Source organism: Carya illinoinensis, chromosome 4 (assembly GCF_018687715.1).
Source record: "Carya illinoinensis cultivar Pawnee chromosome 4, C.illinoinensisPawnee_v1, whole genome shotgun sequence".
NCBI classification, from domain to species: Eukaryota; Viridiplantae; Streptophyta; class Magnoliopsida; order Fagales; family Juglandaceae; genus Carya; species Carya illinoinensis.
Window position 1 is genome coordinate 6,254,910 of NC_056755.1, and position 18,979 is coordinate 6,273,888.

Below are 18,979 nucleotides of genomic sequence, written 5' to 3' on the forward strand. Positions count from 1 at the left end.
CGTCTCGTGCCATAGAATAGATCCGTTGAGGACGTATGCATGAGTTGGGGTCCGTACGAACACCTAGACTATTAAGAAACACCGCCTTCTCACGTGCTTAATGACAAGGAAAAATATAGTTTCAAGTATAATTGTATACTAATCTGTGCACTAATGTGATGTGATTGGTCAAAAAGTAGATTTTATTGAAAACAGTATTAATTTAAATTTTAAATATGAATAAATCAGTATTAGTACACATATTAGTACGCGACTGTACTTATATGTAAAAAAACTCTAATGACAAGCCCATATGGGAGATATATATATATATTTGGGCATCGTCGAAGGAAGTTTGCCTAGTCTATAGAAATATTATTTTTAAGAATTTATATTACTTTTATTAAAGAAAAAATTTTGATTAATAATGTAATGCTTTTAGAAAAAAAAATATAATTTCACATTAAATAATAAGATAGACTTAAATTGATTTTAAAGCATTTAGAATTAAAATATTATTATTTACTACTTATGCTCCTAGGTACGGCTGAAAATAATAAATATGTGAAAAAAAAAAAACGAACCTTAAACCAAAATTATGCAGTGCAGGAGATAAACCATTAACAATAAAGCAACGTGTAAAGCACATTTTCTTAGTTTAATAAAGCGATTATTTTTAAAAAGTGATATAATTTTTATAAAGAAATAAAATACTAAGATTTTTATAAGATATTATTATTTGATTTTAATGTTTCATAATAAATTTAAATTTATAAATAAATAATATTTTATTAGAATAATTGTATTCGTAAATATAGTTGATAAATAGATTTAGACTTAATTATTTTACATTTCTCTTTGTTTATATAAGGAATGAATAGAAATTTTAAATCACATATAAATTTATATATAAATTATAATTTATATAAAATATCAAATATATACATATATAATAGAATATAGAATATATATAATTTATATATATAATAGAATATATATATCTAATATACCTCATAAATAAATAATCATCAATGCATGGCTTCCAGAATCGATACATGTTGCATGAATTTTGATAATTATGAATTTATTCATGCAACTAACGGCATTAATTTTAACCATAAAATAACAAAAATTGTTAAACTAACAAAATTTTATTAGATAGCCATTTTATATATATAAAGATAAAGATGTATGTATGTATGTATATCTTAGTTTAGAATATCCAAATCCAACTGTGAAAGTAAGTCGGGTGTTGGATACACGTGATCATGAGGGTCATGAAGATCATCGATGTTCAATTTTCTTCGATGTATTGGCCGTCGAGGTCTCTCGTGTGTTAGCTCAGACACTGTGTAGGTTTCATGCAAATTATACGGCAACTTGGGATCTTTATTTATTTTCTCATCCCCGTTTCCATACGTAGCTTCGCTTTCTGCCAACGTTTCTAGCCTGTGCTCAAATAGTGGCGTTTTGGTCAAAGACGGACTTTGAAAAAAATAATCAAGCTTAGCCACAGTACTCTGAAAAATAGTCAATCAGAAGCCCGAGACTCTGGCTGAGAAATTTAAGAGCCTTATATAAGTCCATCTTTAACGCCGCTATTTGTGCACGGACCAGAAACAGTGGCAGAAACCGAAGCTACAGAGACGAGGATGCTGTAAAGATTGAGAGAGATCGGGGAGCCAAAAAGGACAGCCATGTGATTATCAATACTTAAAACAATATCTGGGCATCAGCTCACTAATTGTCATCACTTCCTGAAACTACATCCGGGTATTAGCAAATTTATAGAACAACAAGGGACAGAAAGTTTAACCAATGCTGTGTAACATTAATACTCGCGTATCAAAAAAACATAAACTAAAATGAAGAAAAATGAGAGCAAAACTACACATGTAGCTGATTGCATTTGGCCCCACAATATACAAAATGTCAAAAACAAATATTCTTCGTCTCTAGTTGCATAGCATAAGGAATGTGAAGACAACTTCCATTCTTGTCTGAAATACAACCAAGACAGGAATTGACGAAGAACAGTGCTTTCAGATGCTGCATTTTCAAATCTGGCAAGTTGATTGAAGGATTGCATAAGAAAAGGACGCACTTACCAAGACTGAAACTGATATAGACAATAATTCAATCTGCCTCCTGGCCCAACATCTCTGCAGTTATTTACCCCCTCCATTCAGTTTCTCTTCCGATTCATCATAGTTCCCATTTCTGGGACTAGACTGTGAAAAAATTTACTAAATCTGCAATGTATTAAATTCTCAAACTCAATGAGAACTCAAAGGCAGCTGAACTCGAACTTGTAACCGACTTTGGTAAGAAGCTATCCATGTAAGAACTATGAAAAAGCGATTTCTACCACGGCAGTCAAAATGAATATAAAATAATCTACATCATATCAGCTTGAAGATTTACAAGTTTCAGCAACTTTCCGGATCCGTTCTACAACTATAGGAATATCCTCTTCAGATAAAGTAGTAAAACAACATCTGAACCATCCTGGTTCTATGCAGTGAAAAGCAGACCCAGGAGTTACATTGATCTTAGCAATATTCAAAAGCATTTCCCATAACTCAAGTTCCCCTTTCTCACTATAGGAGGGAATTAATTTACTCATGTTAGCCCAACAATAGAAACCAGCACTACTCATTGCGCACTGGATCCCTAATTGTTTCAAACCTGCAACAAACAAATCATGCATTTTCCGTATCCTCTTTTTGCTGGTATTAATATATGACAGGGTGAATCTGGTATCTGAAAGCATTGAAGTTAGTAGCCTCTGGGTTGGAGCAGAAATTGAAGAAAACCTTGCTAACCTTTTAGCAGCAACCAAAACAGTGTCATTACAAGAATAGATCGCCCCAACTCTAAATCCAGGAAGAGCGAGATCTTTTGACAGACCATATACTATATGAATTCTTGTTTTATCAATACCATCTGAGTTGAGAAGTTCAGCCATGCTTACGTGCTCCTCAGTTCCATAGACAGACCCAGCATATATTTCATCCGATATAATATGGATGTTCTTCTCTTGGGCAAAGTATAAAATATCCTCAAGTGTTTCCCGAGGTAGCAAGTTGCCAACAGGATTGCCAGGATTGGAGAGGAGAATCCCACGAACTTTTACTCCTCGTTTTCTTGCCTGATTAAATGCTTGATCAAGAGATGTGATACTTATAATGAAGTTGTCAGTGTTGCGACAGTGAACTGGTATTAATTCCACTCCAGTGCGCCATCTTATATCCCTGTCAAAGCTGTAGATTATTTATTAATTAGCTTCCACAGTAGATTTGAGCATAGAAAACTCAGAGCAGTGGGGAGGGGTTTGGTTTATTTGTTGATTCAAAAGTAGCACTTATTCACTGATATCTGTTTTCATGAATGTGATATTACCCAGAATAATAAGGCGTGGGTACAAGAAATGCATTTCCCGGGTCTGCCAGACAGAAACAAAGTATCTCAAGAGCAGGAGTAGCCCCACAGGTCAACACCATCTGCGAAGGGTCAAATGAGACTGCTGGTCCCATGACCTGAGACATGAAACCTGCCATTGCCTGCAAGATACACAAAAAATCATATTAATAAAAATGGCAACATCACAAACTTCAGAGAATTCATAAGATTAATTAAATATATTAATCACACCAGAAGCCATTATAAACAAGAAACTGGTTCTTAACTAGTCAAAGCTACCTGGACTAAGATTCTAACTCCAAAATAAAACTTCACTCCTGGAGATTGCAGCTAGCTTGGTGGAAAGATTTCCGGTGCTATTACCAGAGACCTGTAATCCAATCCCCCACTTTCACCCATGGGTTAGAAAGGTCTATCATGGGGAAAGGGTTTACCTTGTGCAGCCCCAGCATTTGCCCAAAACAAAATCACTCTCATCTCAACCGGAATAACGGACTTCAATTTTCCATTTCGTTCTTTCGATTTTTTTTCTTTTGGCATGTGAAGGGCATAGGAATGGCTAAATCAGCCAAACAGAGGAATGATTTTCCATCCAAATACAAAACATGGATATTAATGGAGTACTCGGCTATGTTTGGGTGCCAAACCCATCTCAATCTATCTCAAACCAATCATTGATGGACCACTACTTTTTCAACTTCATATAAAAAGTTAAATATATATCAACCTACTTCATACATTCAAATACATTTCAATGGGACCCACAAAACATTACTATTCACATATCATCCGAAATCACCTCAGCACCCAATCGCAACCTTAAATTCAATTCTGTAGGATCTACTCGTTTCTTTTTAAATCTTCTGTTACAAAATTATAAACAGTTTCTAATCTTAGATTCAAGCAAGACAATGGTGATGATAACGAGTGTACTAAAAATGTAAAGAGAAAAAGTAATAGATAAAATGGCTTAAATTCACAATGAAAAAACTCAAGCTAATTAAATGCTGATACCAATCATCAGTTAACAAAGAACGCTCGAAAGTCTCACACTCATTTGCTACTGAAGCCAAAATAGCATCAGTTCCAACAATCCCAAAAAGTAAAATCTTCACTTTTCTTTGTTTGAAATGAATAGAGGTATAAAATTTTACCACTTTTAACTCCATTAATCCATCGAAAGGTTGGTACGCCGCGATTCCACTAATACTCAAATCACCGCCGTCACTTCCTATTACTGAATCCTTCGCGTTCTCCGAAAACCATTTCTCAATTAAATCAAAACAGAGCTACAATCATCCAAAATAGGAAAAACGCGTAATTAACATAAACCCAAACCACCAAAATATAAAAGTAGCCGGAGTTTTGAAAAAAATCAACTAAAAGAGCAAAAAGCTCACTCTGTTTTCCGACAACCCTAGCTGGATAACCCCATCCGGATTATCAAACCTGTCATAAGCATCCTCCGAAACCTTATCCAAACCAATATAATATGGCGAGTCGTTCGGTTTCGCAATCGAGCTCACTCTAGATGAGACCTGGACCCGGCCTATGGACCCGCGGCTCGATAAATTGGACCTCGAAGAAGAGCGTTGGAGCTCAGCGAGGTTAGAAGAGGACTGAGACGGCGAAATATGGTTCGAACCGGACTTAGGAGAACGGTGCCGTTTAACGTAGAGCTGGAAGAAGTAGAACAACGCGCAGGGGATAAGAGAGCCCAAGATAAGGCCTCCTCGGCCTTGAACAACGCCTTGTAAAGGCACTATGAGGCGCATGGCGGTGGACCCGGCGGATTTTGGGTTCGTGGTCTGGTCGGCCCGCCGGAAATGGATGCGACCTCGGGTGGTCCGTCGGAGTGGAAATTTTGGTTTTTTTTGCTAGAAATGTGGATGAGAGAGGTGTTTTAACGTTTATGTGAGGTGGTCTTGGGCTCAGCTACTCTCAGAATTATAACATGCTATCGTTTCAACATTTAAATATTATAAATATAAATAATTTTTTATTTTTTATTTAATCATTATAATTTTTTAAAATTTTAAAATAAAAATTATATTCTAAAAATCAAATTTTTATTCAATTTTTTCTCACTTATTTCTCAAAATTTTATAAAACGTCTTAACTCAAATCATTCATTACTATTTATAAACTTCTTGTCTCATCTCATCTTAATGTCTAAATAATGCCTAATAGTATCCACTTCTTTTACAACTATTTAAAAATAGATAATGATCTTAGAGATGTAATAGGTCCAGTCCGATTTGATCCGAGTTACAGATGAAAAATTTCAATCTATCATTTACCCGAATGGGATTGGATAGTTAGCTATTGATACGATATTTCCTCATTTCATTTTTTGTAGATAATGTAATACAAAAAATTAATTAAATTAATAAAATCATAATAAGTGAGCTCTTTAATGTAAATTATATAACTAACTCATTAAAAAAATAATTATTTATATTAAATATAAATAGTTACTAACTTAGTACTTTAGTAAAATATGTATCTACATATAATAACATATATTATCATATGATTTATCGTATAATATATTAGTTAATTGATAACATATATTATTTTACATTTTATATTGTCAATAGTGATAGATTAGAGAAAATTACATAATTAACTTATACAACTATTATATAAATAATATATTATACGTATAAAAAAATATTTAAAAAATTTATATGTAATTGATTCAGTTGGTTTTAGTCTGGTCAAAAAAAAAAAAAAACCATACTCTGGAACTGAACCGAAAATCAAATTTTTGAGGTACCATGGATCGAGACCAAGCATGGGTGAATTCAATCCGGTCCGAAAAAATTTTTACCCCTAAATTCAGTTACAATTCTTTTACAACTATTTTACTACCCACTTCAAATTAATTAAAGTAATTATGTCATTTCATTTAAAAGCATTTTTTATTTTATATAAAAACCCTTTATTTTAAATAGAGTTGTAAATAATTAAAATTTAGTTGTAGATTTATCATTATGAGATTTGGTTGTTGGTTTCTTTGGGTCTTCCCCATTATTATTATTATTATTATTTTGTTGATTTTTAAATTGAGTTTTATCTATCCATAATAAAATAGCAAGCTTAAATCTTATCTTTTACCTATTCATGTCATGTGTGGGATAAAAAGGTTCCTATGCATATCATGTTGGACTGAAATGTCTTTACCACAAATGATGATCCAGCTAAGGTGTCCCTACAAGAGACTTAGGCTAGGTTAAAATGCCCTTGCCATATATCCAAATGATTAAAATACCCCTAAAACAAATTGAATCGGATATAAGCAATCCTAATCCAAATCAAACCAGCAGATGATAACTAGAAATCTTCAAAATTAGTTTCATATTCATCTTCTTCCGCACTCTCCACTCCATCTACCCTATTCTTGTTTTTCATTCTTACGTTCTTTCTCTTCCCTATAGGCGTGTTCATTTGTCAACTATGGTGCAAACCACCCTAGAGACGGACAATTGAATTGACATTATTGAATTTGACTATGGGTGTAAAAAATAAATAAAAAATCAATTTAGATCAGACAAGACCGAATCGAAAAATTCGGTCTAATTTGTAAGCGATCCAGTACAATACCGATTCTTAAGAATCAAAATTGGTCCTAAACCAATATGGTATCGATTTTCATATTTTAAAAACCAATTTAAACTGAATCGAACGGTATATATTTATAGTTTTTTATATTATATTATATATTATATGCTAAATTGCTAATTAATGTAACATGAATTCTAATCTTATTATTCAAATCTTTTAATCTTATAATATAAAATTAATATAACATAAAATTAATCTTATAATTTTTTATACAACATATGATATAACATATAAATTTTAGTCTTAAACATAAATATTAATATTAAGTTATTAGTATAAATTTACTTTTGATATAAATATATATATATATGTATATTAAGGATAAATACAGTTTTAGCATAATAAATTATAATATATATTCTTTTTGAAAATACATTTTTATACAATTGATCACATATAAACTATAGTTAAATTCATTACTATGCTAGTATATATTAATTATTATCAAATAATGCACTCATACTATAATATAAATAGACTATTAGTTTAGTATATATAAATATCATATTATTACTAATATAGATAATCCGTAAAATTGAAAAAATTAGAAATTCCGGTTTCGATAGTGAATCGATCCGGTATCGATTCTTAGATTTTTCAAAACCAGTACATACCGTTCAAAAACTAGATCGAACTGGACTGATTACACCCCTAAATTTGACAACAACACGACCCGAGGCTTTGACAAAGATAAAAATATAGAGAAACAACTAGAAATATCTTTACTTTCAACAGAAACCCACAATGTTGCTGTTGTCAAGGATCTCAGATGAAGATTTATGATGGATGTCTCTATCGTTGGTTTGATGATTCTAAGATAAAGATTTTTTTCTTGGTATTTTTGTCTTCAACTTGCTAGTTTTAATATGGAGATTTCTGTCGTGGGTTTGATTAGATACTATTGACAATCCGGTACGCTTTACATGCTCGAGATCCAATTTTTCATATAATCCAATAAATTTGATCAAAAGCTAGATACTAGGCCTGTTTGGGATTGTGGTGGGAGGTCTAAAAAGTGCGGTAGAATGGTATAAAGTGCTTATATGAAAAAATTTATCCGTTTGATAGTTTTACATTAAAGTACTTCTAAACTAAGAAAAAGCAGAAAACTACGTTTCAACAAAAGCACCAAAGCGATGCTTTTTGTCAGAAGTACTTTAGAAAAAATAATCCCTATTTTACCGTACTATGTACATTACGAAATGACTCTCATCATTTTAACACAATGACAATTTTGCCAATCTATATTTTTTATTATTCCCTTATAATCTACTCAAAACTTTGCCCATCAATATTTTTCATTCTTCTCCTATCACTTATGCATCGTTGAAGAAATTTTCTTTTTCATTATAATTATTGAAAAATCTATTAGACTATTTTTGTTATTATTTTATTATAATATTTTATTTTTATCAAGTATATGCCTTTTTATGTCTTTTTTATGTCAAAAAGTGCTTTTTAAATTTGTTTCCAAATAAATTAGCATGTTTAAAAGTGCTATAGACATACGGATCCCATACAATAAATAGCTTTTTAATAATAGAACTTATTGCGTTAAGCTCTAAGCTATAAGCTTTAAGTTAAAAGTAATATTTTCTACCGCAACCCCAAACATGCACTAGAGATCTGGTAAGCTTTATATGTTTAGGAGTAGGCCTGTGCAAAAAGGCCCCGAATCCGATCAAACCGAATGACCCGATTGGGCCCATCCGAAGAAAATTGAGTTGATCAGTTTAGGCAACGAATCGGGCTCGACAACTCACAAAGTCGGTGGAGACCGATCACTCGACTTTAAGGTTTTCTTTCTCCTCAAACTCTAGCCGCAGTAAGATTAGAAGGGTTTTTTTGGCTACCTGTGCGAGTTTAGTTTTTGCTCTGACCTTTTCTTTCTCAACAACTTTCTGTGAAAATGTCAGGACGTGGAAAGGGCGGTAAGGACTTGGGTAAGAGAGGAGCAAAGAGACATCTTAAGGTTCTCCACGATAACATACAGGTTATCACTAAGCCCGCGATTCACCGTTTGGCTCGCAGGGGTGGCTTGAAGCGTATCAGTGGTCTAATCTAAGAGGAGACCCGAGGTGTTCTCAAGATCTTCTTGGAGAATGTCATCCGCGATGCTGTGACGCACACTGAGCACGCTAGGAGGAAGACCGTGATAGCTATGGATGTGGTTTACGCCTTGAAGAGGTAGGGAAGGACCCTCTATGGGTTTGGTGGTTAGATTGTATACTTGGGGCTTTAAGATGGTTAGATCTTAGTAGTGCTTGTAGATCTTAGCTATAGATCAGTTTCCATTGTTTTTTGTGTTATTTCCTGGTGTATACGACTCAAGCATTAGATTTCTATTTAAAAAAAAAAAAAAAAAAAAAAAAAAAAAAAAAAAAAAAGATCAGAAGGATTTTTTAGGTCTGTTGTGTCCACAAATGGTGAAGGATTGAAAGGAACGGATTCGACCCGATCCGAAATTTACGGGTCGGATCGGATTTGTGTTCTTGTGATCCTTTTCTGCGGGTCGGGTTGAAACCATTCGGTTGGGCTATTGTGCAGGGCTACTTAGGAGTCGAGCTCCCACGCAATCCGAGCTCTCATGTAGACATTAAATCTAGTAGAGCTGGTACGATTTGTAGGAGCTCCCAAAACCATCAGAAATGATTTTTTAGCATGTAATACAACCAGAATGCTTATCTCAAGGGGGAGAAATATTGTTGCTCGCTCTAGGCTGCAAGCACATTTTATTTTTGTGCCCCTTGGAACAAGCACTTCATAAACATCACTTCATCTATTTGTTTTTTAATGCTAGCCCCAAAGATAAGCACTTGTTTGTTGGCCAAATGGGACACCTTTTCCTCACCGCAAGATGCAAGCACTTTTGCTCGGTCAGTTTTGTGCAATCTTTGCTCACCCTGGGATTGAGAATAGAGGTGGCGAATATTTTTATTCGCACCAAACAATGTGTGTGCGCTTCACTTGCCTTCCTGGATGCGAGTACTTTTGCTTGCATTGAGCAAAGTGCTCACCCCTCGAGTGCAAGATAATTTCAATTATTTGTTTGGATAATCGCCCCTAAGTTCATTTTTCCCTCCTACCTCATTTTTACAACATTTTTCTATTTTCCAACCAAGTTTCATTTCCAAGTTTATCTTCTATTTTTATCCTACCTTCATTTTTCTGACCTATCTGTATTTGTTTGCCCTATCTTTATTTTCTGCCGAAGCTTCTTTTTTTCATCCTATCTTCATTTTTACAACCTACCTTTATTTTCATGTAGTACCTTCATTTTTCGACCAATTTTTATTTTTCCATCCTGGGACGAATACTTTTCCTCACCATTTTATTGGACAAACACTCTTAGCCCCTGACCGAACCTTCATGCTATTTTACAGTCCTCGCCTTGAGCACTTATTGTTTGCCTATGTGCAGACACTCTTTGCTCGCGTCAGGATTTGGGAACTCCTTGGTCGCCTCTGGGTTTGAGCATTGTTTACTTGCCCAACGTGCCAACACACCCATGCAAAGACTCCTTGCTCTCCTTGGGGTGTGAGTATTCTTCGCTCGCCCGCGATCCGAGCATTTGCCTTCCATTGTATTTTTTAAAATGAGACGGACAGGTGCCTTGTCCGGTTAGTAACTCATAAAAAAATGGAGTTTAATAGTTTAGTATCTTATTAAATACTGCACAAATTGTTGCCTATTAAATAATAATGCTTCTATATTTATAATGGAAAATATATATGAGTTATTTGTGTCTCTTTTTGCACAAGAATTTGTTGAGTATTTAAATTACTACAATCTCATCATTTTTTTAGTACTTTCCTTTAATGTTTAGCCAGCAAACATGCAAAAGCAACTTCACCATTATTTTGTCATAAGTTTAAAAGCAGTTACAAAGTCATCCGGGTGGACTATGCAGAAGATCCAAAGAACCGACACATCTGTCCAAACATACTAAACCCTTGAATTTGACCCTACTTGAATTGGCCTCTTTCCATCAGCAGAAGTGTTAAAACTACTTGAATTTGAAACCCAATATGTCAAATGACTGTTACTGTTTTAGGAAGGAGGGAGGGTATACTTACGTACCCATGCATTATTTACCTTATTATTCAACTCAAAATCTACAGAAAAGTACAATCTATTTTTGGACCAACATGAAGTGGCGGTTTTGTGAGAGGTTGTGGCCAGCTAGTCACCTTCCTTTGGATTTTGAATTTGCAGGAGCGTATCCCCTTTCACGTCATTAGAAGAAGACAAACACGTCTTCCGGCTGCAACCTGGAAAGATTCGTTCACGGAGTCGTAAAGAAGAGGGAACACCACGAAATAACTCACGTAGGGCCAATTTTCCCGAGAAAAAGAAATAAAAGAAAAACAAAGACAAACCAGTCATCTCGTCTCTCTCTCTCTTTACTGTATATACTCTGCAATTTTGAATTTCAAAAAGCTTGAATTGCTGTGCCATCTTCATGTTTACAATTACGTCAAGCTGACAAACAAACGTAAAAACCAAATTTGATAAGATGTTGGATGATATTACATGGTACGTTGGACCATCGGTGCACGAAATCCGTCTGTTCTTGTGCTCCTCCCGGGACGGTGGGAATCATCATTGGACGTTCATAGCGCATTATGACATTGTAATAGCTTAATAGAACAAGTCAAATTTATTTTACCATAAAATAACTTTATAATTTAATAAATCGTATTAAATCATATCAATTTATAAACTCATTATATATATTTTTAGTCTAGTAAATAGAAGGAGAATACAAATTTGTAGCTCCAAAAAATAACTTTATTGAACTCATTTAATCTTTACTTTTAAGATCACTACCTCTAATACTAGACTTTATTTTAGTTATTTGTGGTAATCATGTTTCTTAAATTAGTTTATTGATCATGTGCATGGTAAATACTATTTAAAAAGATTCACCCAAGTAGATGGTATTACACAAACATTGTCTAGAGGATATATTACACAAAATAATTAGAAGGTTTTAACGAGTAATGTTGTGTATAGTTGTGAAATACGTAAGCGTTATGTAGTTATTTTGAAAAAAAGTGTAGTCTACTATTAAAAAATTAATTTCTTTTCATATGAATCTCGTATTTATTTTCTTTTTAAAGTGATTGCACAACGCTTGCACACTCACAACTGTACTAATCATTTCTCGATTTTAATTTATAAAATTCTCTGTCTAGTCCCAACATATAATTTGAAAATAAATAGACATATTATTTAAATTCTATTATATTCAAAAAATTAATTACAGAGAACTATTACAGTCACATAGCGATCTCACAAAAATAAATTTATAAATTTATATGGTTTCTTATTATACGTAGATTTATTTTATAATAAAAATAGTTTTACAAATTAATATACTACATTAAGATACGTCAGTTTATAAATTTATTTTTGTAAAATCTCTTTATACATTTCTCTCGTATAACTGTAAAGAATATACAAAAGAATTCAAAGTGACTTGAATGTGGTCTGCCTCTAAAATTAAACAAGAAAACATAGCAATTAATCTACTGTCTAAATTATGTTTATAAATTCACATTTCTATCGTGTAGTGAGTTTGTATTGGTGCACAGCTTTGTAGTTTGTAGCATGATGCATCTCAAATCGATATTGACCCGTGGGTTATTCAAACAGTCGGAGTCGGACCCCCGATAGTTCAAAATTCGGACCCATTCTCAAATTTGGGCGCTATAAAAAGCCGGCTCCGTCATCTTCCTCTGCTTCTCATCCGTTCACTTGCAGGCCTCGTTAACGCCACCCGAAATTATCGCCGCTCGCTCCGACACTGATTTTCCCTTCGAATATTAGGGGATTTTCCTTATCAGAACGTTCCTCAAATAACTCTCTTTCTCCATCTCTATGTAGAAATTATTTCCCGGATAATAATACTCATGGCAGAGAGATTTGCCGGGAAAATTAGAGGGAGGAAAAGGCTTTGATGAAGGTTTGAAGGGAATGACACGGGAATTTATTTGTCATTCTCTGATAAAGAGAGATAGACTGAAGGAAAATCGTTGAATTAATGTTGTTTTTTTGGTTCGTTGTCCTGAAGTTGTAAAGCCAGACCTTTGTTTCTCATTTTAGGTGACGGTTACCGAGGAAAACAGAAAAGAGAAAAATACAGGAGAAAGGAAATATATGCATCTACATTAGGAATCGAGTGGAACTTTACAGTATCAATGGCGTTCCTTGGCTTCTGTGCCTGACACGTAGTTCTGAGAGTGTGGAATTGTAGCGAAAGCGATAGAGAAATGGACGAAGACATGGAGGAGTTTGTCATGGAACAGCTTGTGTCTTCTGCAGAAATCGATCTTGATTACGAGTTCGATGCGTCCCGGTTTTATGATTTCACTCTGCCGGAGACTGATATGGAGGCCAGAGAAATCGAGCGCTGGTTCGAATCAGCAAAAAGTTATCCGCCTTCGCGTAAGAATTTCCACAGCATGTCCATTTTTTATGGATGGTTATACTCCTTACACGTGATATGGTTGATTTTCATTTTTTATATAAATGATAAAGATATCTGATATCTCATTGCAATTTATATTTGTAGAAATTAGATCACATTTTGCAAATTCCATGTCAGTTGTGTATCTGAATGTCTCATACGGTCTAACTCCATTCTTTTCTAACCGTCTCAATGATTAATTTCCAGCTTTCGTTCTAAAGTTGAAGTGGGGAAACGACCTTGTTGTAGAAAGTACAAACACCTCTGCTCAATTCAGAAATGACGAAAACATGGATCACGCTAGAAATGTCTCTGATTGCTGCATGGGTTCTGAAGTCTCTGCAACAGATGAGGTTAACAGAGGTAACATTTTACTGAATTATTTGACATTGTTTTTTCCTGCAATTATTTTTCGTTAATAACGGATCAATGATGGTATTAGTATCATCCACTCATTTTCCGTCTTTGAGAGAAATTTGAGCAGTTTCATGATCTGGTTATGAAATTCTAGGCTGCAATCATAAGATAAATAAATGGACTATTTTGATATGTGTCTATTTGGTAATTATTTTTTTGATCTTCTCCCTTTGAATTGCCAATAATCTGAAAATTGTTTGATAAATAATTAGTGCTACAGAAAAATGCCGATAGGGGACTGCCGATAGTAAGTGATAATGACGACTAATGGAGATTGGGTGCTATTAAGCCTCTCTGACACTGTCATACTTTTTTTATATGAGATCGACAAGGCAGCTATAATAAAACAATACTTGGCCGTATAAGGATTAACTTCCTCTCTGTTTCACCTTTACGAAATTTAGTCCTGGTTTGGTCCCGGCATGTATATTTGTTTGGTTCATTTGTACGAGGCAGGACAACCAGCCGAGTGTTTTTCCTCCCTCACTGATAGCAATGACGATAACCAAATGGGCCCCTTTTGTCTATCTGTCTCATTTGTTCAATTTTTTTACTTTAGAATTTGTGCATTGTAATGAGTAAGGTTTTGTCGACAAATGATTGCAGAAATATATAATTAATTGATTCACCTTATATTTAACAGTGCCCAGTATTGGCATTTCTGAATCTGGTTTGCCCCTGATGCTTTGCAGAGACCAATATTTCCTCTTCTTCATTCATTTGTTGTGTTAACGACCCTTTCATGTTTCTTGTTGTTGTTCCATATGTTTCACCTTGTTGTGTAACTAATGACAAATTCATATCCTTAGGTTTGGTATTTTATCAGATGGCAGAAGCAGGTCCAAAAGCCAAAACAAAGTCCCCAGTCAAGTCAACTTTAGTAAGGAGTTCAACTCTAATGAAACCAACAGCAAGTCACTTGGCCAAGCAGAATACACCTCGGGAAGTTCATTCCACACGATTCTTGAGAAGGTACTGGTTATTTCTCAAATACTTTTTTGACTGGTGGTGTTTTTCACTAGTAGGCAGCGTTACCCAATTGAACCTTTCACCAAAGATTAGTAAATGAGATTGTGCATATTCAATGTTATAGAAGACGTAAAAGTACTTATTCTCATGGTTTTAGCACTTTTCGATATTTTGCATTTTTCTGAAATTTTTCTTCATGACTCTATAGGTTCCAGAAGAAGTTAGTACACGTTGATGGAAAGAGTTCAGGGACTTCTTGGGTAATTGACAGCCAAGCTACCAAAAGACAAAAGTTGGAAGCTGGTTACTTACAAAAGGTGCAGTAGAGTTTGTTAATTTGGTATTGATGCCTTCTGATCTGTTTGTTACTGTTGTCATAGTCATGACTTCTGGAACATTTGTATATATAAACTACGTCTTTGAACCTGAAAAGAAGAAACTCTTATTTTAGATGTCTTTTTTTCATTCCAGAAAAGAAGAAACTAAATGTTGATTGTTATTAATATCGATACTGTTAAAACATACTAATCACAAGTTGATACTTCAGTTTGGATCGAGTTTGGGAGATTTGTCCACCTATCACTTCATAAAAGCAGGTCCTTTTCAAAATAAAAAATGTAAACCATCTGTTTCAAGTGTATATTGAGAGTTACCCGCCAGGTGCAGCCTAGTGGTCAAACAGCAGACTTGAGATGGGCCGTGAGATCGTATATTTAGAGCTTACTCCCCAAAGGTGTGAGTTCAAAGTGTCCTGCCTTGATGAGGTTTCATGTTATCCAAGAAAGTGTACATTGAGAATTGCTTTAGATGGTTTTTCATTGTAAGTTGTAGTTACAAAAATACAAGGATTGGTAAGAATATGAGCATGGGGATTATCTGAATCACCACCTAGAACATGATGAGAGTCCGAAGGGCTTTGCCAGGTGAGGTTCCAAAAAAAAGTGTATGTTGGCAGTTATTTCAGATAGTTTTCCGTAAGTTGTAGTTACAAAAATACAAAGAGTGGTAAGAATTTGTGCTTGGGGACTATATGAATCACCACCCAGAAAATGAATATGTGAAGACTGGGAGATACATTTTTTCTTGTTTCACACCATTTTCTTCACCATACAGCATAAATAGCATCTTGTTGTGCTTCTTGAACTACTTTATTGCTTGTACTAAACTTTTTGTTTTTCAGTACATCTTAAACTTGCTAAAATACTATAATATAATTAGAATGTGGTTGTGTTGTATGCGATTTTCAGTTGTTAGCATCTCTGAAAGATACTCTCATTTCTTAATATTTCAAAGCAGGTTGCTCACCTGAAGCATCAACCTCCTTTGCTACACAAGTTGCCTAAAAAGGTATGCAACGCCTGTGGGAGAGTGATCTTTATGCTTGGATTACTATGATCCTTTCACTAACCATGCGCTGTTTCAAACAAAATAATTACATGTAGATAAAATATTTTTCTTGATATTTGAAATTGTCTTTCTATATCATCTGTTCATAAACCAAGGGATTTCGAGTTGTTTTTGCAGGTTGGAACCATTGAAACCATTGATGTTAACTCAGTGCATACTAGACCTCAAGTTACTATTCCTAGAGAACCCAATCTGGCGACAGCACGTAGGGCACAAAGACATAGGTATAGTTATTTTTCTGAGATTAGGATGGTTTTTGGGGTTGACATAGCAAAATCTGCTTAGTTAGCTGATGCCATGTTGGATGCTCAATGGCAGGTCTAAGACGAGCACAGAGTCAGATGGGCATGTAAAGTCAAATGGCCACACCTTCAAAGCACGCCCCTTAAACAGAAAAGTTGGTGCTTTTACTTTATGAAAAACTCATGAGGATATGTAAGGCATTAACACATTGTAACACATAACTATTGTGCTTTGCAGATTCTTGAGACTCCCTTGCCCCTTTATAAGAGGAGCATACCACGGCTGCGAGACTTTAAAGTAACTAGTAAATATGTTTCTGTTGTCCTTTTATAGTTGGTGCTTCTGAATATCTTAACGAATTCCAATTGCTTTAGGTGTTTCACCTGAAGACCTCAGAGAGGGCTATGCAACACAAATCTAACAATGTAGGCCAAAAGACAATCATTTCCTACAAAAATTCATATGCTGTCATTATGGGAATCTAATAATCTCTTTATTGCAGGCAGGGAATTTATATAATTCTAACTCTCTTTCACATAGTGAAACCACAGAAGGTAAAAGGTAAAAGGTCTAAAATTTTAGCTTATGTCATTGGAAAGTTGAATATGAAACAATAGCATCTCGAGTGTGAAGTGTAGGTAACAGTACTAAATAGTTAAAGTTTATGCGTGTTCAATGTGCCATTTTGTCCATATTTCTGAGCTTATAGTTTACATGGTTAACTTTCTTGCAGTCTGAATTCTACTGAAGCTCTAAAGCAGGAGAGCTGCAAAACAGTTAACAAATTTAAAGCTTTCCCTCTTTCTAGAAAGGTGATCTCATTTTTAACATTTGGAAGCCGTTTATTGGCATTTATTTATAGTGATAACTATTTTCAGAACAGTATTGCATCTGAAACAGATACTTTCAAGTACAGGAGAATTTGATGTCTTCCAAAATTTCAAGCAAGAAGTTGCCTTCTCAAGGGTAACTCAGATATCCTTCACGTACAATATATATTGCCGGTTCGGTAATTAGTCATTGCTTTTTTTAATATTCGGCTAATACTTATCTTAGGAATTCAACTTTTCAACTCGTAAGATGCTTCCAGACAAGCCACCAATTGAACTATTTAGTAAGGTAGGTATGATATAGGTTGGTGTATCAGGGGATTTCTCTCAACTTTTCTTTCTAGTAGATTTATGCCAATAGGATTGTCTGTAAGTTTTTGCTCCAATTAGTTTCATAAATTCATATTCAATTTACAAGTTGTTTAAATATAATGTGGATATGCCTTCTAATACCAGTAATTGCCAGCTCTCCCTTTCTTCGGACACCCAGCATAATGGGAAATCTCAGTCGAAAATGCATCTGCCTACTAAGGTCTGTTTTATTCAAACAACTGTTGGAAGGCAGATATTCATACTGTCTATTATGTATTCTTACTAATACGCAAGTAATTTTAATTGCTTTAATGAAGGGCTCAAAAGAGAATACGCCTGGTCCTTTCTATCAAGCACATGAGGTGTGTGAGTTTGGCTGCCTACAATATTAGCATTTTGTAGTTTCCATTAATCCAATATACTGGGAAAGTCATATTTGAGTTATAACATAATTTGTTATTTTTTAGTTCAATCTTTGTTTCTTGCTCTGCATTATTGCTCATGGTCTCAGAGCATTCAAGTTGAAGATGAATAAATTGGTTGAATAAATTGCAGAGAATGGGTGGGAAGGAAATTGTATCAACGTGGGAGTTACAGGAGTGTTCCTGAAATTGGACCACATTATGTTAACAGGTAGCATTAGATATTAATGCGGTTTGATTTGAAGTTTGTCTCGCTTTATTTTCAGTCTCATTGTCTAGAACGTCAGATGCTTACCAAAACTCTTGCCAGCTTACGTATTCTTTTTTTTTTTTTTTTTCTTTTTTTTTTTTTCCGTTTAGGAAGTCATAACTATCTTTTATTCCTTTAAAAACGTGACTTTAATCAACTGGACAGTCGCAGAGTATAGAACATCAACTCATTTTGGAATGTTTGTGCTTTCTCAGGCCAACATAAAAGGGGGAACAAGAGTTTGCTTATGCTTTACCGATGCATCGCCCAACAATTGGGGGGAGCACAAGAGTTTTGTAACCAACAGGTTAGAAGGTCTAAGATAAATAGCAATTTTGTTTTTCTGCTTTCCCGATTGTAGTCAAAGGAAATAATAATGCTTTTTTGTTTTTTTTTTTCCCTTGCAATTGTAAGTTTCTCGCTACGAAATATAGAGAATTTTTTACACCACTTTACAGAGTTTTACACCACTTTCTTATGTTTCCTCGTAGCAAATGTAGTGCACTAATTCATGTTCTTTGTCCATAAGAGGATTGATTTTCAATTATTAGGGAACGTTGTATGTACGTACTCCACAATGACTGCTTATACAACTGCCTGTAAAAAATCTTTCCCCTTTATGGCTCCA

At 34.4% G+C, this 18,979-nt stretch overlaps 2 protein-coding genes and 1 pseudogene across 8 annotated transcripts; 2 read left to right on the forward strand and 1 right to left on the reverse strand.

Annotated features, from left to right (window-relative positions):
- Nucleotides 1-1,789: 1,789 nt before the first annotated feature.
- LOC122307641 (probable aminotransferase ACS12) lies at nt 1,790-5,341 on the reverse strand. The gene is made up of 4 exons (XM_043120656.1): nt 4,803-5,341; nt 4,557-4,691; nt 3,382-3,542; nt 1,790-3,242 (listed from the first exon to the last, which is right to left on the reverse strand). Exons 1-4 carry the CDS (start codon nt 5,175-5,177, stop codon nt 2,387-2,389), a joined length of 1,527 nt encoding a protein of 508 aa, XP_042976590.1. The 5' UTR covers nt 5,178-5,341; the 3' UTR covers nt 1,790-2,386.
- Nucleotides 5,342-8,920: 3,579 nt separating this feature from the next.
- On the forward strand, nt 8,921-9,350 carry LOC122307015 (annotated as a pseudogene).
- A 3,416-nt stretch (nt 9,351-12,766) lies between these two features.
- On the forward strand, nt 12,767-18,917 carry LOC122307017 (protein TPX2-like). 7 transcript variants are annotated; one of them, XM_043119618.1, is made up of 17 exons: nt 12,767-13,479; nt 13,709-13,864; nt 14,728-14,890; nt 15,096-15,204; nt 16,184-16,234; nt 16,412-16,518; nt 16,613-16,691; nt 16,775-16,834; nt 16,912-16,962; nt 17,040-17,098; nt 17,271-17,349; nt 17,454-17,503; nt 17,594-17,656; nt 17,824-17,899; nt 18,007-18,041; nt 18,235-18,312; nt 18,567-18,917. In XM_043119618.1, the coding sequence occupies exons 1-17, from the start codon at nt 13,305-13,307 to the stop codon at nt 18,574-18,576; spliced, it is 1,401 nt and encodes a 466-aa protein (XP_042975552.1). In that variant the 5' UTR covers nt 12,767-13,304; the 3' UTR covers nt 18,577-18,917. The 7 variants fall into 7 exon arrangements, 5 of the variants coding, with proteins under 5 accessions (XP_042975552.1, XP_042975553.1, XP_042975550.1 ...); XR_006241609.1 differs by having other exon boundaries at nt 12,768-13,479; nt 17,834-17,899; XM_043119619.1 differs by having other exon boundaries at nt 12,768-13,479; nt 17,438-17,503; nt 17,834-17,899; nt 17,997-18,041.
- Nucleotides 18,918-18,979: the final 62 nt, after the last annotated feature.

What these genes read in the sequence shown, in the direction of transcription:
- LOC122307641 (XM_043120656.1), bottom strand. Translation starts at nt 5,177, where the DNA reads ATGCGCCTCATAGTGCCTTTACAAGGCGTTGTTCAAGGCCGAGGAGGC. An exon ending in TAGGGTTGTCGGAAAACAGA is followed by an intron (nt 4,692 to 4,802) that starts GTGAGCTTTTTG and finishes GGATGATTGTAG; the next exon opens with CTCTGTTTTGATTTAATTGA. An exon ending in GATTAATGGAGTTAAAAGTG is followed by an intron (nt 3,543 to 4,556) that starts GTAAAATTTTAT and finishes TGTATCTTGCAG; the next exon opens with GCAATGGCAGGTTTCATGTC.
- LOC122307017 (XM_043119616.1), top strand. Translation starts at nt 13,305, where the DNA reads ATGGACGAAGACATGGAGGAGTTTGTCATGGAACAGCTTGTGTCTTCT. An exon ending in AACAGATGAGGTTAACAGAG is followed by an intron (nt 13,865 to 14,727) that starts GTAACATTTTAC and finishes TCATATCCTTAG; the next exon opens with GTTTGGTATTTTATCAGATG. An exon ending in CTTTCTATCAAGCACATGAG is followed by an intron (nt 18,042 to 18,234) that starts GTGTGTGAGTTT and finishes AATAAATTGCAG; the next exon opens with AGAATGGGTGGGAAGGAAAT.